Genomic DNA, 25,582 nt, shown 5'->3' with positions numbered 1-25,582 from the left:
GAGAATACCTTTTCGTGATGCTGAATCATGACAGGTATATAAGACTGAGTAAGGAAGTTTAATCTTGGCACATAAAATCCATTTCACGGAATCTTCTCATATATGGTTCTATCTCATATGGCGCCCAAATACGTGGTGAGTATCCGTGGTTCACACGAATTTTCCTTTATGAAAGTGTTATTGTTTATATTTCAAGTGTGTTATTGTCGCGTTTTCGGAACCAAATCATAATACAGATAGGGATTTGGAAACATTAGCATATAGACAAAGAGTTCTGAATTCAAGTTTTCCTTAAGTTGCTTTAGAACCATACACTCACAGAAATTTCTATAGCTCTACCACTTCTTGACTTAAGGATGTAATGCAATGTTCTTTTATTAGTAAAATTAGCCGGATGATATAGTTAACACTCTGTTGTAGGAGGTCATGGGTTCGATTCCTCAACTACTTACTACAGTGGTTAAAATCCAGCTTTAAACCCATAGTGGCCATAGCCGAGTAACTGTGTCGTATAGTCAACAGGTTCCTGAGGGGTTTAGGGTGATAACCGTGACGCAAAACCCATTATGGGCTCGAGTCACACTCTGCATAAAAGGGGCAGTGTAAATCAGTGGTAGAGTACACCTCTAGTACAAGAAGAATTTATTTAAATTCCTGACCATGTGAGTTGGTGATGTGGGTAATATTATGTCTCTGGGTTTCACAGAGTTTTAACGCTGGTTTAACATATAATATTCTTGGATTTAAAAAAAAAAACTACGATCTCTATGAGATATAAAGTGCGTTTCGGTTCGTTGAATTGGGGTTTAGCGTTGCAATCAGCGCCAAAGCTACATGAGACGTGGACACCGAACCACATGAACTAGCACTGGAAATCAAAACCGGGTGTTCCGCAGTTAATTTATAAATCCACAGTTTAAAAATTTTACACAGAAACGAATTGTTAGGAATTTCTCACACAAAAGAAATTCACTTTTAAAAATTTTACACAAGAAATTTTTCAAAAATTTTTCTTTGCTCAAAAATTATAAATTTCTCACTTATTTACTCACTCATTTTATCATTCCAATTAATCGCACCTCTCCTTTGCCTAAGGACCACAAATATGGGACATAAATCTATAAATTTCACTTTTTTTTGGCGCCCCATTACAAAGCATATGAAATTTTTAACTGTCCTCGGTATTCCTATATTCGTCTGTGGAGTATGGTGAGAATTCAACGTAAGAAAGAGTTCAATGAGAAGAAAATGGTGTAAGGTGTTCGTCTCCAAATTACGAGGAAGCAACCATCATGAGCTGAGCGGCTCAGTTGTAGAACACTTAATTCTGGTGCATAAAGGCCCCTGGTTCGATCCTCGGCCGCCACGTAAACTTGTGTTGGACAACATCATGTCCATGGGTATACTCGGGTTACTTCAGTTTCCTCCTACAGTCTCATTCCACCAATTGTTCCATCATTATTCACTTGTCTTATCAGTCTCCCTTAGCCTAACTGGCATAATGGTGGGACGTCAAACTGGAAGATTTCATTTCATTTTCAGTTCCATACCAGACTAAGAGTATTTTAACATGTCCTTGATGTTTTTCTGTGTTCGCATTGTTGTCATTTGTATAAAATGAGAAAATAGAATATATTTTTTTTTTAAGTTCAAAAGCATTAGGCTTGCAATACGAATACACGTCTGTAGCGGGTTCAAATTTCGCTCAGAACACGAGTGTTATGTATTTTCATTTCAGAATTCCTTTCTTATTTTCTTATTTGGCCTAAAGAGCAATGTGTAGAACGTAAAGCTTAAAAAATGAAAGAGAGAAAGAAAGAGAAGAAAAAATACAATGCATTTATTAAAATCACAATGATTTTCAGCCAACTATGCAATTATAAGATCCTTGTAAAACTATTCATATTGTTTGGTCAATTGTCACTTTGTTCTCTGTTTTATTTTCTTTCATATGCAGCTCACTGACATTTTTTTTAAAAAAAACTACCGAATTTTATCTTATCTTCCGAATTTCTTCTGAATTTATCCAAATGTCAGTAAGTTTCATGTGCAATGTAATAAAAACAACAACGAAACACCAAAAGAATTTGCTGAAGAAACTAAATAAAAAAAATACATCTGAGCATATTGTTGTTTTATGCTTAATTATAATTTTAACTACTACATTATGACAATATGTTTGTCAGTAATTCCTCGCAACTCTACTCAAAATGCATACTCTTATACTCTTAAAATAGACCAATTTCTTGTCTTTACATCAGGGATGCAAATAAGCAACAAAATTTTACCAGCCCCTAGAAAATACCTCCTAGCCCACAGCCCACTATAGAAATCATTTACTTACCTTCGGTATGATATTAAATACTCGCCCACACCGATGAATCAGTCGCCCCGGGCGAGTGGTTATTTGCATCCATGCTTTAAATAATAGCACACCTCACTTTTCCAAGTAGATAACGTATTGCTTAAAGAATAATGTGAATAATACAACATCAACTGCAAAGACAATATTGAGAGCAGACCTCGCAGGTATTACTGTAGCAGGTAGTAGCTAGAGCGTGCTTCTTTGGTAGACCTACATGTTGTCTCGGGTTCGATTCTTGCTGAGATAGTATTGAAAGGAATTATTAACTTCAATCCAGGGGATCGACTCTAACTCATATCAGTGTCTGGTAAATCATACTGTAGCGGTGAGTTTTCTCGAACCTATCATTCTACGCCCTTCATTCCACTGAATCATCGTTCAATTGAATTATTCACCCGTCTTATTAAGCATATATTACAAAAGCATGAGAAAATAAGCTGGATATAACTTTTAAAGTGTTCACTTCGAGACGTGTTTTAGAGAAACTTAATACCTCATTGTTATACACAAATAAAACTAAATGGCAATATACTAGAATAATTTATGATAAATTATCTAGAACCATAATGGAAGCAAAACTGCTAACTTTACTTGATAGCGCGTAACACGGTTGTTCAGTGGTAGAGAGATTACCTCTAGTGCTTGGGGTTTCTAGTTCGATCCCCTGCTAAGTTTGTGATGGACAATATCTTGTCCGTGAGTTTTCTCGGGATACTGCCGTTTCCTTCCACATTATCATTCCATCAATTCGTCCATCGTAATTCTTTTGCATACCCGTGGGACGTTAAACTGATAGATTTCATTTCATTTCATTTTACCTGACAGTTATTGTTTTAAAAATTATTTAGTTTTAAAAAATGGGAGCAAGTAGGGAAGTTACTGCTTCTTCGAACTAGTCGTGTTTAGGATACTGTTTAGAAACTTGATGAGAAACATTAAATATGTAATTAATCTTGAAAGCGAATATATTTTCACCTTCTGTATTCCGCGGATGGTTCAGAAACAGTTAATAAAAATTATTGCAGAATGTAAACATATACAGAATTGAAAATAGAGTAAAATAACAGAAAATTAGACAAAACTTTTGAAAAAAATAACTAAGTGCAAGGAGTGTGGTAGAATTGCATATACTTTGTGTTTTATCTGTGAAAGAATCGTGAGCGCAATTCAGAAATCTGAAATTTGAAATAATTTAGGTTTTACGTCCCACAAATATGCCGGCTAGTCTAAAGGAGACGGTGATAATGAGAAAGGAATGAATGAAAGGGTGGAATGAAGAAAGTGGAGGGAATGGGAGAACCCTGAGATAACCCATGCACAGAGTGTTTGTCCACCATAAAGCTCACTTGGCGTGAGCTGAGATCGAACCAAGGACTCCATGCACCAGAGATGAAAACTCTAGCACTGAGCCACCGCGGCCTCACGGGTACAAGTCAGGAAAAATTAGAAGGGAATACCTACTTGTAGGTTCTACATATTTAAAATATCGTTTTCTTTATACTTCTCAGTTTTGTAAAGTATTTCCTTTTTGTTATTTTTAATTTCGAGCAAGGATAAAAGAGAAGAAAGCATGGTGATCGTGATAAACCATACTGGATTCCAAATTTACACTTTTCATGGCCTATCTGTTTCCAGGAATTTCATTCGAGTCTATAGCATTCATGTACTAGATATGTAAACTGAACCCTTTTATAAAATTCTACAGTTTTTCTTATCATTATTTTATTTCTTTCTATCCCCAAAATAAGTATAGTTTATTGGAGAAACATCTAACGGATTGTTTATTTTTTCTGTAATTCAATACTTCATTTATTGTACGATCCTATAATATAGCATGTAATTTGTCCGAGAAAAACCCAGTAAGGATATACTACATTATTCTAGGAGTAGAGACATCTTCTGACAATTTTCTCAAAAATAATTAGCCCTTAAATGCATACGTGGGGTCTTTTGGATTCCAAGTTGTTTTTCTTGCTTCACATCTCCCTTGTTATATGGCACAGGAAATGTACCGGTAAAATTGACGACCTTTATTCCTACAATATTTTCTTCTTTCGTGTAAATGCATTTGTCAAATTTCTTTCAAATTAGTGAAAAACACTTCCATTTTTAATCGATACCCTCATTTTCCATGCATCTAAGGGTTAATAAAATTTGATTCATTATATAAATAAATGTTTTATTAGTTTTGTTTATATTTCATAAATAGATAGATGATTTATATAGTAAATATTGAATTGAAGACATATTTTTTGGTTTGGGGAGCAGAATTTTTTGAGTTAAAATTTCTTACTTTCTTGGTATATTTTCTGTATTTTTTTTGTGTGTGTTATTTCAGGTTAGGTTAGGGTAGATTAATTTAAGTTATATTAGGTTACTTTCAGTTGTATTAGGTTAACATTATACCCAGGTATTGCCCTCCTAGTTCCAAAATTATATCGTACTGAATATAAGAAATGGAAGCAAGAAAGTTGAACCAGTTGCCCATACGTTCTACTTTTCATTATTATTTATTTATTACTTTAGCTGTCGTTTTTTTTGTTTTCAAAGTAGTGACCAATTCATAGAGCTTCGTGTTTACTGTCTGTGTCTAAATATAGACCTTACTTACATGTTAGTGGTCCGTTATATTTGTTTCTACTATTTTTCTCCTTTGTATATGGGAGTTTAGAACAGGTGATTGAGAAAACTACAGGGAAAAGATAATATTTATTAATTTACTACACACTTTCGGTAGAAGGATAGGGCATTGATACGAAATTTGAAATGTAAATACTGATATCCTTGTTCAGATACAATGGTAATGCATGAAATTTTAGGTACCATCCTGCCATCTACTAAGATTCAGGTTTATGCTTATAAAACTTACAGTTCGTTGTTCAAACGGATTAACATGTTCTCAAGATTTTAGTGTAAAGCATTTTTATTTTTGGTTGTCCATTCATTTGTTTGTAGTTATATGCACTGGTGTCGGTAGCTTTCAAACATTGGAGGGACATACTACATTCCACATGCACAACTAATTTTTAAGTGCCAGTGTAGGATTTAACACGGGATTCGCGGACGTAGGTCCCCAGTTTTTCGAGTGGCAAAGTTAAAGTTTATAGTAAAGTCATGAAATACCTACCATAATCTGGGTTCTGGCTGCACTCATAGATTTTGTCTTCAAGATCCGTCACTGAGTGCACAATAATGTTCAATTTGGCCGAAGAAATTATTTATCGTAATTCATGTAGTGAAAAGAAACTGTTATTCAGAAGATGAGCGAACCCAAAGAATTGGAGGATAGAGATGGTCCTTCCTCCAAAATTGAAAAAAAAAAGACATTTAAATATTGCATTATAACATGAGACAAAAGTACTCGAACAAAACGATATGTTCTGAAAAAATATCAATCCTCTCGCCCCACAAACAATATTCTGAAAACCGTTATAACTAGCCACTCAATATTCCTGTCTAATAAATAGTCAGGTGTAGGTATTACAAGGAAACAACAAGAATATAATAAAGTAGCTAATATACAGATACATACGCACAAACAGTAGCTTTTATCACGAAGTTCTGATATGTCTGTTTAAGGTTTAAACACTGTAATTTACCAAACCACACTTAACATTATAGAGGAAATTAAATATGGATATGAGACTAGAGTTGCCACCCTTTCTGAAATTGCCTATGATATACGCCTGCCTTAAATTAGCACCCACATCTCAGCCCACAAAACTCACAGAGGCGCTTAAAATATGTACAAGTATCTACTTATGTAAGGAAGTAATAATTACACAATTTTCTTACACGTCGTGTCTCTATTTCTTATTCTAAATCTATTTCTCTATTCTAACTTTCCAGGCTCTATCCACAGGGGGCATGAGGGACAATCCCTAAATTTTTACTGGCCCACCCTAAAATTCTTACGGTAGACTCGCAAATGAATTGTAATATCGTGATGAACTATAATATGTTCGGATCGGCCCCCGTAAATTCTACCAGGCTCCCCTACATTTTTGGGCTGACTACGAACCTGTAGATTTCCGTTTCCAGTTTACCATCGGTAACCCTTTTTTTATCGTTGGGAACCATCCTGCTCCAGCCTAACTTGCATAGCCATTTAAGTGAACTAGGGAACCTTAGGGCTAAGTCAAACATGTAGGCCTACTAATATAACTAAAGTCGCAGTAGACTATTGGTTAAAATTATTTCTTCACAACCAAGAGATTCCTGAAACAAACATCACAAGTGACCATCCTATGATTATTAAGGTTTCTTCCTCTGCTTTATCAGATGAATTTCATATTGCTTTCGTGGCCCTGCGTAGTGTAGTCGCCAACGCTCTCGTCTTCTGTGCGAGCGGCCCCGAGTTCAATTCCAGGTAGGGACACTCGGTCGAAAAAGTGCAAAAGCTTTCTCAGGTCAGGCATGCTGAGTGAGATTTTCCTGTATTTTTCTCATTAACACCAGGCAAATGCCGGGGTGGTACCTAGTATAGGTCCCATATCGCTTTCTTCCATCTCTTTCCTCGGATAGTGTGATCGCCGAAGGACGTCGTGTCTCATACTTGACGATTTAAGATAACTATAGATGCCGAAAGCCAAGAAATATACTTCCTAATTCTAACCCCCATCCAACCTGTAAATATGGCCTTTTCCTACTTTCTTTCCCTATACTTGTTTCCTACTTATTTCATATATTGTAAATTTGTCACATGTTACAGGCAGGTAAGATGTGACAGCGTTTAACGAAAAGGAAAAAGAAAAGAAAAAAATATCCATAGATAAAAAATATCCGTAGACATACTAGTTGAGAGACACACTAGTCAACAGAATTGACTAAAAACAGAAATTAAAATTTAATGTTGAATGATAATTTTAGGTTGTCTAATATCGTTTACTATTTATGCATTAATAAGTAGTTTTTTTTTTTTTTTTTTGGGTCAAGTATTGTATTGGAGAGTTTAATGAGCGTATTCTTAGGTATCAGTTTTACCTTAATAGGTAGCACGATTCTCGTATAGCGTGAAGTTTTAGATTTACTTTCTTCTTCTTCTTCTTCTTCTTCTTCTTTGTTTGTTTGTTAGTTTGTTTTTTCGAAACCTATGCATAAGCTTTTACGCTCACGGATATAATTTATTGCAGCTTAACGAGACTAGTATGTCTCTGAGAGACTAGTATGCACTTATCAAAATAATGGAAACACTTGAAAAAGCAAATTATCTGTTTATTATGATGCCAGACAACCTTTAGTTTGCAGAGCAGTTCTGATTCGTTGTGGAATGCAGGTATTGCAAATAATGAATGGTTTTGAGGGGAATTTTCCTCACGTTGTGAAGCATTGATTTCCGTTAGCGAAGATGAAGGATGATATCTGCTTTGGACTTCTCCCTATTCTCTAGCTCCAGAACTCATCATACATATTCAAATAAGATTGAGGTTTGTCGGTTACACGGGTCAGGAAGGTGCTACAGTTCATTTGGATGCGACACTAATGAAATCAGCAGCAGCGTGAATAGGTACTCTCATCTTGGAAAATGCTTTCATTTGCTAGTGACAAAATCTGGGACCTCAGGATTAAAGTGATGACCAAAAATGTTCACATATTAACTAGCATTAATGTGAACCTACAGAAGCATAGAATCTACAGAATAGTAGGAAATTGAGATTCACAGCAACAGCAATCTGCAGTCAGGTTTCACGGCAGGGAAGAGATATTTCGGTGTTCACAGAAAGTTTCTTTGTGCGTCCGCTATACCCAAAGACGGCCTGTTGTTAGAAATAAATTCGAACATCACTCGATCACTCTTCGAACCATATTACGCTCTTGCAATTACGTGCAGTTAATGTTATATGTACTCGGGTCACTTTTGCCGTATTTCCTCTACAGTTCTTATTGACAGCCGCCTTCAAGCACAATGATCAGAGTCACTGAGGCTTCTACTCTGTTCATTATTTATGTACGTCAGTGTCGTTTCGCTATGAGTTCTGTTGGTTGTCATCTCTTTGGATAATGGTCCCTTGCAATAAATCTAACACACTGGTCACCTTAGAGTAGCACTAACTAACCGCGCACCTATATTTTTACTTTTGGTAATCCGCTCCTTTTCGCATCACACCTCTTCAACGCACATCTCCGTTCTAGGCTGCCTGACATACTGCAAAAGATCCCTAACACACCACTAATAAGAAGAAGCCACTGCATATGCATACTCGGTTTTACTAGCTCACACATTATATTATCTAGTGCAAACAACACTTATTTACATTATTTTGAGTAATATGTATACATATCGTAATTTATTGAAAGAACAAAATTTAATTAAGTCGACAGGTAGGTGGAGAAGACGTTATAGAACAGAAACACTAATTAAGTGTAAAAACAGATACAATAAAGAACTTTCATGGATGACCTTGTGATAGACCATGAGAAATATGAGCATCTCCGCTTAAGATAAAGTAGTCAAACTCACCATCTCTAATTTATCTATCTCAATAGTACAACTGATTATTAGTATAATTAAGAGTTGGGCATATCCTTTGACTACAACGTATTTTCAAGATTGAACAGTGTACTGTAGTACAATAGACAGGATGATCTAAGAATATTTCCTCCGGGAGGAAGAGGAATTTTAATACGCGAGGTGAAAGTAGCACCGTACAAATACTGGTAATATGCATTGAACACAATGGGAGTCATGTCCCGGGGAAATTTCCTTCCCCTTTGCCGTCTTTTGAAATCACAATTAACCATAGATCATCCAGAATAGCTGTTAGGCAGACATTGGACGAAAACACAAGGAAATTACACATGTACTTAAGTACTACCCATGTTTTTTGTTACGTTACTACTACGCGGAGTCTGTCAGACTCCGAACAATATATTGCGGAAAAACTACCAACACGATGTTAATTTTCGCATATACACTCGCAAAGAAGATAGAGGAAGCGACAATATGTAGAGGCGGTAGAACGGGAAGTTATGGCGAACGTGCAGTCTGACAGAAAAATCTTTTTAAGTTTTACGTCTCACGGTTATGCCGGTTAGGCTAAAGGAGACGGTGATGATGAGAGATGGGGGAAATGGTGGAATGAAGAAAGTGGTAGGAAACGGGAGAACACCGAGAAAACCCACGAGCACGGTGTTTGTCCACCACAAAGTCCACACGGCGCGAGCTGGGATCGAAGCAGGGACCCCAAACACCGGAGGTGAACGCTCTACTGCTGAGCCACTACGCCCCCCTATGGAGCCTGACAGACTCCGCGTAGTACTTACGGGTTAAGAGTCTTCATCCCGGCGAAATTAAAATACCGCTAATTGTACAGTAATTATGTGATATCTTCAAATAGTTAAAAGATAATCGAAATGTGGAACAAGAGCGCCCTATACAATATTATTTTACATGAGATACCGTTATCACGAATCACTTATCTGCTTTCGATTTCAAGCCATTTAGAAATTCGGCCTTTATTTTCGCGTTTCTAAACAGCTGAAAACATAAAGCAACTAGGTGACTTGTGATAACGGTACCTCACGCAAAATAATACTGTCTAGGGCGCTCTTGTTCCATATTTAAATTATCTTTTATCTATTTGAAGATATCACATAATTACTGTAAAATTAGCTGTATTTAAATTTCGCCGGGATGAAGACTCTTAAGAAAGAATGATTCCGTGGGCGGTAGATAGTTAACGTCTTTCTGTCCCTTAGAGAACACGTAGCTCAGCTGCTGAGCTTTCATTACTGATGTGATTGGTTCCTGGTTCGACTCAGAGCATGTGAGTTTGTAGTAGACAAAATACTGTTCGTGTTTTTTTTCGAAGTTCTTCTGTTTCTTCATTGTCATCCTCATTCCATTAGACCCTAATTTATTTCATATTCACTCAGTTTCATTAATTATCCGTCTGCTTTTGTCAGCATGCCATAACATTGGGAGGTAAAACTGAAAAAGTTCATTTCATTGAACAAGAATGAAAGGTTTTAGTTTTTAGCTCTGGTTTTGAAATGAAAATTGAAACCTAATCGATTGGAAATTAATTTATCTGCTTGGTGGGGAGTTGCTTTATCAACAGGTCATATGGTCGTCATATGGTCGCAAACAAATTTTCTGTAAAGGCCCTTTTAAACTTCCTAAGGCCAAAGTTGAAGCCAACACAGTTGAGTGAAGAAACCTTAAAAAAAAAAAAAAAAAAAAAAATCAACGCTTCTCAAAGCTCCGGGTCTCGACTTTTGTCCTAGTTGTTCCTCATTATGGAAGACTCTGTTATTAATTGGATTTGGTATTTTATTAACCAAAACCCTACTTAGCAGCAATCTGTTGGAATTTATTGAAATTACCCTATAATTATGTTGAGAAAACTTTGATCTGTGATGCACGCATAAGAGAAAAGAAAGACAAGAAGACAAAGAGTAAATTGTTTTTAGTAGACTTCCCATCGTTTTATATAGTTAAATAGCGCACGTCCGCATTGCGTCACTGTATATACTAACAAGATAATTTGAATTTCGCTGTTAATTTTAGTCAAATGTTTTCAAACATTAATTCATAAACTTTGACATGTGTCTGCTGTTGTAACCAAAAATGTGAATTCTGCACTCAGCCAGTAGCACCAATTTCTGAACATCTTTGGGGGAACCTGCCCAGGTGTGTGTATCAGGTTGTATGAAATATCCAACCGAGATCCAGGCAAATGTACGAGGCACATTCAGAATGTAAGTTTCCCACGCGTCCCATAGCTAGGAAACGGTATGTTTCGCGAAGCGACTACGTGTACGTGAGAGAAAAGGTCCTATAACAGCATGGCACATGCACTAGAGGAACTTCCCTAGTGCTCTCAGTAGCGTCGTAGCAGTGGTTGAAGATGGACGTTCCTATTCCAGCTCCCGCCGCGTATGAAGTGCGAAAAGTGATAAAGTTTTTGAATGCACAGCGCATAGTAGCAATCGAAATTCATCGTTGGCTGTACCAGATCCATGGGCCTAACGACATGAGCAAGCAGTTCGTGCAGAGTTTCCGCTCCTTATTGCACACCACTGTCACGGAATGCCTGTTGATCAAGAAGTTTTGTGTTGAAGCAACTGATCCTAGAGCACAAAGCAAGGGGCACAGGGTCAGCATTGACATTTTTGCAACGATACAGCTTCGCGCAACATACGGTGCACAGAGACGCGTCGTAAACTTACTTGTTGGATGTGCCTTGTATCCAGATCGTGGGAGCACAAACAAACTTTAAAGGATTTGTCCATCCCCTGGATCGACGTCTCTGTGTACTACTCTTCCTTCGGTTTTATGGACCTTTATTTAACAGGTGTCGGAAGGAATGGACAGAATCTAGAGTAGCCAATTCAGGTTGTAAGTGCTCGTTTTAAACTGCAATTAATGAATTGATAATGCACAAGTAGAACTATTTTACAATGTTAGGTCGGATAGTGTGTTTCATTAAACATATACTACTGTATTACTCTCCTTTCTTTGTAGTGTAATTGTAATTATTGACCATTTGAGGCTTACTGTCTGAACAATTGTAAACGTTAGTCCGGTGTTATTCAGTTTTTATCCATTTATTTAATACATTATTTGTTTGTATCTGTCTTTCCTTCCTTGAGTCTGTTTCTCAACAACTATTGTAAAGTTATCTGTGTGCCATCTTTTTAACTTTAGGCTTAAATGTCTATAGATAAAGGTTGGAATTTTGTCTAGAAAAATATTGAGAAGTAAGGCAACGTCATATCCGAAGTTGCAAATTTGCGAAAATAAAACTATGTTGTAACAAAACAATTCGCCATATTCCTTCTCGACCTAATGGGTAACGAGCGAGTTCGATTTTTGATGGTGGTACTTGGCAGTGATGTACCTTCGGGGAAGGGGGGAGCGAACGAGGCACGGCCCCAAGCGAGGAAGTAAGAGGGCGAAAATTTGGCAGTAAAAAAAAAAGAAAGAAAGAAAAGAAGGAAAGAAAAAGGAGAGAGGAAAAATTACTTGGAATATTTTAGATCAATAGCAGTACTATTAAATCTAATATTTAATTTGACTAGGGTCAGAAAATATGCATGTGCAAATATATAAAATGGAAGGACAAAATAATAAAAAGTGCTCAAAATCAAGGAAAAGCAGAGGCTATTTTTGGAAATTTTCTTACGTTTCGCGCCAACCATGATGGCGAATCGCAGCTGGTTTGTAGACCTCACTCATGTGTACAGGACTGCCATCATATACTCTCGCCCCGGGCGCTCATTTTCCACTGCATGGCATTGGTACTTTGCTTGGGCAGAAATCTCAGGTAATTTTTTCCGATCCCGCGGTTCTGAAAAGACACGTTAGCAATCAGATTAGCCATTGACCATCACTATTCAGGTTATCGTCTTTCCGAACCTGTACAAAAAATCCCTACTGAGATCCATCAAAATTCAATATCTAGCACTACAGATTTTAAACAACGTATTTATAATATGGGTGCTATAGCAACTTAGCAATGTCAGAATAGAAAATTGTCAATCACCCATCATATCAATCTCGAAAGCTATGGAGAAAATGTATGAACGCAAGTAAGAAGATTTAGCCCCGAAATTCTCGAGCTTAGACTTCTTGAACCAACATTTAAAGACAAACTTCTATAATAGTATTGTTTCCTTTAGATTATGGTAACCAGACGACTCGTTGTTAATGAGATTATCCCTTGTTTTTTAATAAAGTCGTCCGCTGTCCCGAGTAAATTCAATCAGGACGTAAAATGTCCGTTTTAAGAAAAAAATGTCCCTTTTTTCAGAAAGTCGTCCAGCAGGCCGGTAGCCAGTCCAAAAATGTAGGGGAGAGCAATTAAAGTTAGGGGTTGCCGGATCCAACCATGCTATACTTCATTTACAAGCCTACCGTGAAAATTTAGGGGGGCCCGGCCCCCTAGACCCACCCTAGATGCGGGACTGTCGTCTAGTGTCACGAGAAAATCGCAAACGGAATGCAAAATGTCTTGTTTTTTAGAAAAAGGGTCCCTTTCATGCCCGTAGTTAAGTAATGTTCTATTTCGTTCTTGTAAGGACCATTTTTTAGCGGAAATAACAAACTACTACAGCATATTAAAATTAAAATAAGCTTAAATAAATAAAAATCGGTTATTTTGAAAAGCTAGGGCCTACTGGCGGGAGTAGCGACATAACAATATCTAGATGAATTGACGAAATATGCTAGTTTGCTGAGTGTCCGTTTTTTTTTTTTTTTTTAATTTTATTTATTTACTTTCATTTTCTAAATCTAGTTACCCATCTGTAGACAAACCTTCCACATTTGCAGTTTGTTTTCTCGACACGACTTTGCATAACCGATAATCACCATTCATTGTAGGATAGGGACTACCCGCAAGGGCGCCGATACCGGGGGGCGAGGGCCCCCCCCAAAGTTCATGGTGCCCCCTTACTGTATTTGTAAATTTACAATATTTGGTAAAATTTGAATGCAATTTGTTTTAAAATTATCATATATGCTTTCTGCCTCTGAATGTCCTCCCCCCCACACAAAAAAAAAATACAGAGAAATCGGCGGCCTTGCCTACCCTCAAATTATTGGGCACGTAATGTTCTTCTATGGTTTTGCTTTTATAGTAGAGAAAGAAAATAGATGACAGTAAATGCATATGATGGACAAACTTAACATTAATTATTGCAAACAAAGTATATCAAATAAAATGATTATATTTAAATATTTAATACTAATAACTAAAAGTAGTAACTCAACCTGAAGTTAGAAAACAACAGAAATGTAAAATTTCAAATCATTTGCAATAGAATTAGACACAAACGTGCCAAGTTTTATTAATGACTTATAGAAATAGAGGGCAATGATAGATGTGATTTTTTTGTACGTCGAATAAATAGTGTGTAATTTCCTTACTTTTGGTTTGGTTTAGGTTATTCTGTATACTTATATTTGGAAATGTCTTCTCGTGTAATATGAAGCGATTAAATACTGTGCCAACTGGTGTAGTATTTATCATTATTCGTGACAGTTTATAATAGTAGTTTTTTTATGTCGCGTATGACTTCTTGTAAAACCATCTAGAAATTCTTATAACACTCTTCACACTGCATCATTTCTCATACAGATAATACGTAACCTTCTAGAACAAGGGGTTCTCAACCTGTACCACTAGCGTAACACTACCAGGTCGTGTACCACAGGTTAAGAAGCCATTTTCTAGAATCAACTGTAGTGACCACGAGGACTTGTGAAGCCTGGACTCTACATCAATCAAAGAACTGCTTTGTCTCACGAGCGACGGAAGAATTAGGCACGATTCTTGAAGCAGTGATGCTAGGTCCTCATCCCTCCTCAGAAATGCTGAAAAATTTTTAAGATAAAATTTCTCTAATTTTGTTTACTATATATCTATATCTATATCTATCTTGTGTTATTACTTCAATGTTAGCTTGTATAATGATATCCTCAAGCCAGTCCGCGGAAGGCTTGTGGAAAAAAAATTGTCACGTTGTGTGTGGGATTCTGGAAAGCCGTCTTTCCATCGTCTTTCGTTATACTGCGCAGTACTTAGTAACATAAGATTTCTCTACATTTTGTTTCATATTCATAAAATCTCCCTTATTTTTGCTCTTTAAAAGATTCTTTGCTAAATCTCCCTACTCCGCGGGAAGTTTCCCTCAAACTAGCATTACTGTCGTGGAGCTGTCTTTCGCGCGCACATTTGAGAAATCGTGAAACAGCAGTAGTGCACCCCAATGTTGCCAAACTTAGAAAACATGGCGAATGAACGACAAAAACAGCACTTCTAGGAGCTATAACATGAAACATTAACGATTACTCGAATTAAACGGTAGCAAAAATATGAAACAACGACAACAACACTAACAATGAAAGTAAACAAAACGAAACTTAATGACAATCTGACAACACTGTACCCTCAGGAGGTGCTCGATATTATAGCGCGAGAGACAACACTGGCAGAATTTCATGGATGAGGGTTGATGACTGGGACACGCCCTGGCGTTCTATTGGGTGCGCAAATTGATAGATCTATATCAAGCTTCACGAATCGTTGCGATCACTATAATAATTTTAGGAATTAAATCTCATCAAAAATAATTTTCTAAAAATATTCTAGACCAATAAAAATGTAATGAAATACACATTTTACTTCCGAAAGAAAAGAGTAATTATATGAGAAATATTAAGAAGAAAAACAGTTATCAGTGATAATTGTTTTGGATGATATTCTTGCAACCAAAGAAAATACTTTATCTTTCCTTTTTGTACTCTAATGATATATGCAGTAATCTCTTCCGCGTGTACAGAACCACACACGTTACGTCATGCTGCAAAAACGAAAGGTCATCCAATTGATCATTCATAGACATCCGATCTTCTTGCCCTGTAGCGATCACGTCGCCGATGACACTGAAATACTAAAATATGCATTTGAAAACAAAGAAGAAAAAAAAAAGCTGATTGCCATAATAGAGGGAGTTCCCAGAACGTGAAGATGTCTGTCTAAACATGCAAATATGTTTATGACCACTGTTAGCAAGAATTACGATTCCTTCTATTTCCATTCTTGCTATGGTCCGAATCACTTCGGGTTGTATTTCTTCTTTGATGTTGCAGCAAGCTATAGCAGAAATCATTTACCAGTTGATTGTTTTTAGCAGTGATGCCAACCCAAAGGAAAAAAATCCCAATTTTGTGACAATTTCTCGAAAAGGATTAAAGGGAATATTCGTTGCTCTTGGCAACATGTGTGAGATTTTTCGTACTTCATCGTCGACAATAGTATTCTCCATGTGTGTGAAATAGATTAATGACATATCAATAACCTTGAAATCCGTGTTAATTGTTAAATTTTATTACCGAAAAATGCACGCTTTTGCAAAAGTAGCTTGTGATAATAATAATAATAAAAAAAGAGAAACATAAGTTCTGCTCTGGTATTTTGAGAAAACCAAAGAAACCAATTAACAGAAAAATTGAAATACAAAATGAATAAAAAATAACAACCTTAGAAAATGTTCCACACAAACTCACTGGAGAATATTTTCCTAACATCATCCGCTTATTAAAGGATCATAACAACGAAGGCTTGATGCAAATACTAAATCCTGACAACAAAACTTACTTGTTTTTGGCAACATTTTTAGTTTTCTTTTCCAATAAAGGGAAATGCCGCCACAGCAGGACTATGACGTTCTGTGGCGTTAGTCGAAATCTTCTGAATAACAGTTAAGTGACCTTCCAACCGATAATATGTGTCTGATTTCCAGAAATATTATAACTTAAACACTCTGGCTCAGATGTGTGTTGAAGGTAAAAACTAGGGGGGCGGGGGTCAGTCAGAACCCAGAATTGACAGCTGTATCATGAGTTGACAATTCTTGATAGATCCTGCAGATGTTTTCAACTTAACGGTCTACTGATGGATATTATATCTGTTTGGGACGTTAACATTGTACACTTTAGGTATTATGTTACATATTGCATAACAGAAAAACTGCAACTGAAATTTTATCTAATGTTTGAGAAAAAAATCAATAAAGAATAAAAGGCAACTATTACTACAAACTTTCAAAAGTATATAAATAATAGTTTCCATTCTATTTGTCACAAAAAATGGGGGGCCTAGACCCCCACTCCGGACTACAGCCGCCACTGGTGTTGACCGTTAATTCTTCTCTAGTATGAATAGTTTCACGTACAGAGAACCAATAACTTTAGTGGAGGTTCACTGTAAAAAGTTTCGCGTTACCCGTCGTTACTACGTAAGTATTGTTTAATATTGCTATCAAATTTATCAATATTGCCAACGTGCTCTAATATTTGAGTAAAATGTCGTACACGTGCATGGAAGACAGCTTTATTCTTTTGGCACACGTTGCATGCTCTGTACTCCAAATGTTCCCTTGTCTATGGAAAAATTTTGAACGGTACAACAAATATCCCAGAAGAAGTGTTTTTGTCATTCTATCACAGACAGCCAAGTCCAAGATTGAAAACATCCCCACACGGATTTGTGACGCAACACCTATTTACAGTAAACATGACCAAGAAACACAAGGAACGATCTAACACGGGAGGGTCCCACAAGTTGTCGCTAAAATCTGATTGCCGCATAGCACATCTGATAGAGCATCATGAGAAATGAACATGAGCAAAATTTAAGGTGCTATGTACCAGAAGGATAGGAGCTACGGAGCTGCAAAATTTGAATATTCAAAAAATTATATCATGGAATTATGTACATTTAAAGTAAATATCTTGAAAACCGTTAAAGCAATCAAAACAAAAGTTGCACAATATAATGCGAACAAAATGTCCTATCGAAAACCGTAAACAGTGTTCCATAAGTAAAGCACTGTTGCCAACTCAGTATAATTTTTTTGTTTGAAATAGCACCATATACAAGTGTGCACAGATTGAAAATGCACTATTATCACTAAACATAACAGTGAAGTGTAGTGGTACAATGTTGCACACAATTGGAGCTACGTGTACTGAAAATGAACAATGGAGAAATCTGATATGTGACAACAGATAGTAATAAAGGAATCTGGGTCTCATACTATGAGTTTAGCTCAAATGCATATCACAGATAGTATAACATAGCAAAATGTCAGCAGTGTCACAAAATATTGATGTACTTGAAAAAACGAAATTAAGTGATGTCATTTTTACGTCGTGTGTCAGCTCTGAATCTATATGGGAGTATAAAGTGGGATCCGATCACCATGAAAGAGAAAGATTACAATGAAATGTAAGATGACAAGTACAACTAAAACATTTCCGAGGCGGGATTGGAACCCACAAACAATAAATGTCGGTTGTCTAGCCTTATAGTCCACACGGCTATCCTGGCCGACTAAAAACGAAATGAGATAGTAATAAATAAATATGTTTCCAATGTGAATATGGTAATATTACAGTGTACAAACATAATCATATGGTATATAGGAGAAGAAGTAAAAAATATCACTTAACTCGAAAGACAGAAACCAAGAAAATACTCTTCTAAATGTTGATAAGATAACCGAGAACCAATTTACAGAATTAGAAAACGCGTGTTTCGTCGCGTGTATCATTTTGTTTTCGCGAGTTGTCTGCTTATTCATCGGGGCTACAGAAGTATATTGCAAAATCCTCATTTGTTTCTAGTGCATTACTTTATTACCGTTTGCTGCCACATATCAGACTTTTCTACTGTACATTTTCCACACATGTAGCTTCAATAGTGTGCAACACTGTACCAGTACACTTCACTGTTATGTTTAGTGATAATAGTGCATTTTAAATTTGTGCACACTTGTATATGGTGCTATTTCAAACAAAATATTTTTATGCTGAGTTGGCAACACTGCTGAAGATATGGCAACACTGTTTGTGGTTCTCGATAGGGCATTTTGTTCTCATTATATTGTGCAACTTTTGTTTTGATTGCTTTAACGGTTTCCAAGCTATTTACTTTAAACGTGCATAATTCCATGATATAATTTTTTGAATATTCAAATTTTGAATCCTAAGCTTCTGGTCCACACCTTAGCATCTTAAATTTTGCTCATGTTCATTTCTCATGATGCTCTATCAGACGTGCTATGTGGCAATCAGATTTCAGTAAACTACTTGTAGGACCCTCCTGTGTAAGGAACCGACCGTTGACAAAGCATTGGTGACAATCAAAAAAGAACATCTACAGATTAGTTGCCGTTCTCACAGGTGGATCTTCAGTGTAGGTTTCATCTATGAGATTATTATTTTAGAATACTACTTCTCTCTTTAATTTTCTTGTAAGTTCTATTTGTAGTTATAGGGCTGTCGGTGTAAACTATAGATATTTTCTCAGTGGCTACTCTCAACTTTCTCCTCTCCCCTTCATTTTCTAGTAGGTCCTGTTTGTAGTTATAGAGCTGCCGGTGTAAACTATAGATATTTTCTCAGTGGCTACTCTCGATTTTCTCCTCTCTCCTTCATTCTCTAGTAGGTCCTGTTTGTAGTTATAGAGTTGCCGGTGTAAACTATAGATATTTTTTTCAGTGGCTACTCTCAACTTTCTCCTCTCTCTTTCATTTTCTAGTAGGTCCTGTTTGCAGTTATAGAGCTGCCGGTGTAAACTATAGATATTTTTTTAGTATTTACTCTCAAATTTCTCCTTTCTCCTCCATTTTCTAGTAGGGCCTATTTGAAGTTTCAGGGCTGCCGGTGTAAACCAAATTTTCTTTTTCTACTCACTTCTACACTTTCCTCAGTATTCTCGCCTATTCCTTTACGCTTCCTGTAGCTGGAACTCCAGTTTACTTTGAGTTTTGTAGCCTATGCAGAATTGCAGAACGTAGATATCGAGTGAATTTACTATAAAATCAACTGTCCATATATGATGACTAAATATGTTGCTTAGTATTGTTTGTAATATTGATACCTTGTATTGTAGAAGTAACGATACGGATATCCTGCTAAGTTTTCGTAATGTTTATATTAATAACTTTCTTAAAGTTAACATTAACTTCTAGTGATGAACTAAGAAACAAATATTCTAATGAGGGCACAAAAACATTTTCTTCCTTCTTGATTGTATTCAGTATGTCGAAATAAATGCACTGGAAATTTATGCAACTCTACCACAATTACTTTGGTAGAGAAATGCATTTATTCCTTTCCGTCCCTTGTAACTTTTTATTAGCAAAATCGTATATTTAACGCCGCATATATATTTCAATCTCTACTTAAAGTAGAAAACTGAATCATTCTTACTTTAAAATGTCATTAAATGGCCTTTCTATTGCATTAAGCCTAATTTTAGTTCTCCCAAATAAACGATAGATATAAATTTTGAAAAATTACCGACAGAAATATTCGTTACCTTATATTATTCGTTTATATGTAATTTAACTACTGTTCGGCTCAAACCTCTTGACGTTTGGCTAAAGCCAATGGCGCTTAAGAGAGACGTTGTCAAATTTCCTTTCCTTTCGTGAACAAGAATAATGTGAAATGTTTCTTTAGTGGAACAGAGATGGGAGAACAAAATAAACCTTCAAACCAAGAAGGTGAAAGATTAAACACTGGTTTAGATTGACTTGTGTTTGAAGAAACAATTTTATAATAAAATAACAAACCACTGTGCGTAGAATCATGTTTTTCTGCTCTAATTATTTAAAAACGATTTTCTTTTTTCCTAAACATACAGTAACATTATATGAACAAAAATGTTTTTGACTGCAAATAATGTTTATCTCAAGCATCGACTATTAGACAACCTTGCGTGACTTTCATTGGATATTCTAAAAAAACAAAAAAGCAAAAAAAAAAAAAAAAAAAAAAAAAGAGGCCACACCTTAAACATCAAGAGGTTTGATGCAGACAGTACAATATCTCCTAAAGTTATTGTAGGAAAAAATAAAACGAAGAAAATTTAAGATCACGTATTGTTCCTTCATAATTTCTTTAACCGTTATTAAATCAGGCACTCTTTTGCATATTTAGTGTTGGTACATGTTATTCTAATTACATATTTTGGTTACTGATAACAAAAATCAGTAAAATTGAAAACTAACTTGGAGACCTCATTTTACCTGTTTCTCTGATACAAATCTGAGGATTACCAGGACAGTCTCTTGAACAATATATGCCTCCCTATATCCGAGAAAACTAAGTTAGAAAATGACGGAAGCCCTCTCTATTTATATGAGCAGCATATATGTGTGTATGCATGTGCAGTCAGCAACAAAAGTTCTGTCATTTGATGAAATAAGTTACGTAAATAACTTAAGAATGAAAAAGTAATTTGAATACAGTTTTCAGTAAATTAAAAAGAATGTAATTTTGTGTACGTTCCAACCGTACCATCGTTGAACGTTCCAGCCAACCACCGTTATTCTCAAAATAAATTTTCTCGAACGAAAAGAACTTTTGTTGCTTACTGTACATAAATGTTAAGAAAAAGTTGGAATAGATCGAGGAAATAGCGAAAAATTATAATTTTGCGGATAGGAAACATTATCTGATTGGTATCATTTGGAAAGAAATATTCTTTGAAATGTAATAAATAGTGTGGTAGAAGAGAAGGTTGATGAACTTGATAGGCGAGTACTGTTAATAGCTACCGTAGTAAATGGAAATTTCTCAGTTTAAGGAAACTTATCTCCCCATAATTACAGAACTCAGAATATACCGTTAGTATAAATTGTAGTACCATGTTAAAATCTTAATTCCTATGTTTCGTGTACTTTTAAAATTTCATACTCTACGATGAAAATTAACGTAGATAATTGTCTTTCGTTACAGATTTTCTTAGTCCTCGTAGCCTCCAACTGCTTTGCTTGGCAAAGTCCTCCTGCTATTCCTGCTGGGCGTAGAGCTGAATACTTCCTTTTGCATGGAGATGGCAGCTACAAATACGGCTACGACACAGGTGAAGGCCAGAGTCATTTAGCTTCAGCAGATGCAGCTAATCAAGTAACTGGGAAGTACAGTTTTATCAACAAGGATGGTGAAATTGTAAACATCGACTACAGAGCTGGGTATGAAGGATTTGTTCCTCTAGGCCAATCAGCTGGTGGTTACAGTTCATCAAGCGGAGGCTCTGGTTATAGTTCTTCAATCGGTGGTACGGGTTATAGTTCTTCTAGCAGTAGCTCTGGTTACAGTTCTAGTGGAGTAGGAGGCACTGCAGCCTCTGTTCAACGTCTCTTATCCCCTGGTAATGTTGCCACACCAAACAATGCATATTCCTTGGGAGGTGCTTCATCCTCTACACCTTTTGTAGACCCGGATTATGACGAGAATGCTGATGCTTCTTATAACTTTGGTTTCGATACTCCCGAATATAAGAGACAAGAGGCAAGCGATTCAAAGGGAAATATCCGTGGGCAATACTCCTATGTAGATAAAGAAGGTAGAAGTCATTCTCTCAGCTACGTTGCAGGGAGTGATACTGGCTTCGTAGCGACAACTGATAACCAAGGTAGCTCTGGGTTGTCGTCCGGAGGTTACAGTGCTGGAAGTTACTCTCAGAATACGAACTACGGAAGTAGTAGTTCATCCGCTGCACAAACACCATACAGCGGACCTTTAGCTGATATAAATAGTAACGTTAACCCTGATGGATCTTATTCGCTCTCTTACCAGGCTGGTGATCATTCCAGGCAAGAAGTTTCTGATTCCCAAGGTAATGTTCGGGGAAGTTACTCCTTTGTTGCTAAAGATGGTGTACAAAGAAGTATTGCCTATTCCGCTGGTGCAGAACAGGGATTTGTAGCCCAGGGAGAGCATATACCAGTTCCTCCACCCTTACCAGCTTCCCATTCTTCTGCTTTAGGTTTGTCTAGAATTGGTGGTTCATTTGCTCAAAGTAATTCCCTTCTTAAAACCCCAGGGTCTACTTCACTCTTAACCGACACTGGGTCTTCAGGTCCTGTAGATGCTTCGTATTCTTTCCAATACGTAGCAGGTGATCATTCTAGACAGGAGACTGCAAATCCTGCAGGCGATGTACAGGGATACTTTACTTTCGTTGCTGATGATGGGGTACAAAGGCGTGTTCAATATCAAGCTGGAGCAGAAAAGGGATTCCTTGCACAGGGAGCTCATTTGCCAAAAGCAGGAGCTACAGTTTCTCAGTCATTGAGTAAGTCTGGTTATGTAAAATCATCTTCTTCGGGACTGTCAAAGTCTTCAGGAGCTGTTTCTTCTGATGGAGCTTATTCCTTAAATTACAATGTAGGCGGCTCTAGTTCTGGCTCTTCTGTAGGATCCCAATACTCACAGAACACTGGATACACTAAATCTCATGTCCAACAACAACAACAACAGCAGCGACAACAGCAACAGGAATTGTTGCAAACAAGTAAAAGTGCTTCAGGGTATTCTCAGTCTACTGGTAGCTCTCATCATTCTGAAGAGCCTTGGGATGCTTCTTATTCATTCGCGTACCAAGCTGCTGATCATTCTCGCCAAGAATCATCAGACCCTAAAGGTAATGTACAAGGTACATTCACATTTGTTGGTGATGATGGCATTCAAAGAAGTGTTAATTACGTAGCTGGAGCAGAAAGAGGCTTCATAGCTCATGGTGACCACATTCCTAAGCCTGGTGTAGCACAATCTGGTTCCCTAAGTGTCGCTCGTACTGGTCAATCACTGCACGGTTCATCATCATCTGCAGGAATATCCCAGAGACAGCATAATTCTGGAAGGTCCTCATACAGTTCTTCAGGTTTAACAAACCAAGAAGAGAGTGGAGATGCATCTTATTCGTATAGTTACGACGCAGGTACTCATTCCAAAACAGAATCTTCAGATTCTGATGGGAACGTAGTTGGCACATTTTCCTTTGTAGGTGGTGATGGAGTCAGTAGAACACTCAACTATCGCGCTGACGATAGAAAGGGTTTCTTAGCTTCTGGAGCGCATTTGCCAAAACCTCCAGTACCTGGAAGTAGTTTCTCATCTTCCAGAGCTCTTTTAAAGCCTCCGCCCTTACCAGCATCAAGTGCTGCATTATCTAAAGGACTTACAAGTTACAGTACTTCATCTATTCAATCTAGTGCCACTAAAGTCCCATTAGACAATTTTGTTATCCATAGGTTCCTTCCTCCAGAAAGTCCACATAAATTTGGATATATTTTCCAGGAGAAGCAATAAAATTAGTCCTCTAAAAAAAGGCTAACCTTCTGTAAAGAATATTCTGACCTGGCATTGGAAATTTGTACACGTCATTATGTTAAAAGTTACTGTAAGATGTTTGATGGCACATGTTTATGATTGTTTAAGGTATTCTTTCGGGTGACATAATGTACTGCTTTTGTTGGTATCGTTACAATTTTGTAGGTACAATGAAAACATATTGAAATTTAACATAAAGATCATTGTTGTGTAGTTCTCGTTTAAAATAATTGAACAAGATTTTTGTCTGGTCGAAAAAATAAACGAATTATTAACTATGGACAATACCATATAAATGTTAATTAATTTATAACGACGTGAAATGGTTAGTAGACTTCTAGAGTTTAATATTACATAACTAGAATAAATAATAAATGTTTGTGTGTTATGCGTATCATAAAACTAACTGACGAATGAGTGTAAAACAAAAATTAAAATGGCAATGTTGAATGTTTGAATGAATTTTGCGTGTTGTTTAAGTGAGAAGAACGAGTGAACTTTTTTAAGTGTGTTTGTGAACTTTCGAAGATGACTTGAATAATTCTCATATAATACTCTTAGCTTCCAATTCACGCTTTCAACATTAATCTTTTAAAATTAGAATTCAAATTCAATTACATAAATTACGTATTTCGAAAGACAAGATATGGTGTATATGGAATAAATAGTCATTTTGCTAATTGTAATGTTCTTATCATGCCAGAAAATTTATAATAGAGAAATTCTTTAACTTAAGTTACTACAAGTTATAGTACAAAATTATAACCTAGGATTATCTAATAGTAAAATTACAAGCACATTATGGGATAGTGACCCATAATTGTCCATGTTCTCCCACATTTGCAATGTTAAGTTCTATCTCAAAGATGTTTTATCGCAAATGAAATTTGTATTGGTCACAATTAAAAACAATGCTTTCAAAGTTCATAAAGCAGAGATAAAAATTAATAATTTACATCTAACAGTGGGAGAAAATGATTATATTTAGAGCACAATCCAGTATATACTATTCTGTCAGTATACAATAAAACTTGAAGTTGAAGTTCATATGCTCTGTCTACATAGGCGCCTATGCTTTCAATTATATATATATATATTTGAGTGCCCTAAATGTCCTTTCTTCAAACTTCTTTCTCACGAATTTTGACAACTATGAAAATTTATTTTACAACATAAAAATCGGTGAAAGCGGTGTGGGTTTCTGTAATGTTTCAAGCAACTCAAAGTGCCATCATGATCAACGTAACTAATAAATAAAAGCTTTACTCTACAAATTATGCTTAATTGTAAATATATGCTTCTTTTTTTATACTGAGCAATTTTTTTTACAAAAAGTCGAAAAAACTAAAAGAATACAGTGTATTCTTTTGTTTTTGAAAAAAAATATATATTGTACAATGTTCAATCATTTTACAAAATCTTTAAAAAAAAATATGCGAAAGAGACTCAAGCTGTATTAACGCTAGAGTAAAAATGTATTGTAAAAAAAAATAAACATACATATATTGTCACTTTGTTGGCAAGCATAAGATGCACTTATGCACAAATGTAAGAAAAATAAACGCATGGAAATAATTAAG

At 36.2% G+C, this 25,582-nt stretch overlaps 1 protein-coding gene across 1 annotated transcript; it reads left to right on the top strand.

The window, feature by feature from the left end:
• Positions 1-25,582, top strand: LOC145686564 (uncharacterized). Its single transcript, XM_081760004.1, has 2 exons — positions 1-135; positions 21,624-25,582. The coding sequence occupies exons 1-2, from the start codon at positions 103-105 to the stop codon at positions 23,979-23,981; spliced, it is 2,391 nt and encodes a 796-aa protein (XP_081616130.1). The 5' UTR covers positions 1-102; the 3' UTR covers positions 23,982-25,582.

Source organism: Thermobia domestica, chromosome 5, assembly GCF_964235325.1.
Source record: "Thermobia domestica chromosome 5, izTheDome1.hap1.1, whole genome shotgun sequence".
NCBI lineage: Eukaryota > Metazoa > Arthropoda > Insecta > Zygentoma > Lepismatidae > Thermobia > Thermobia domestica.
Note: the sequence above shows the minus strand (reverse complement) of the source record. Positions and strands in the feature narration are given on the sequence as shown.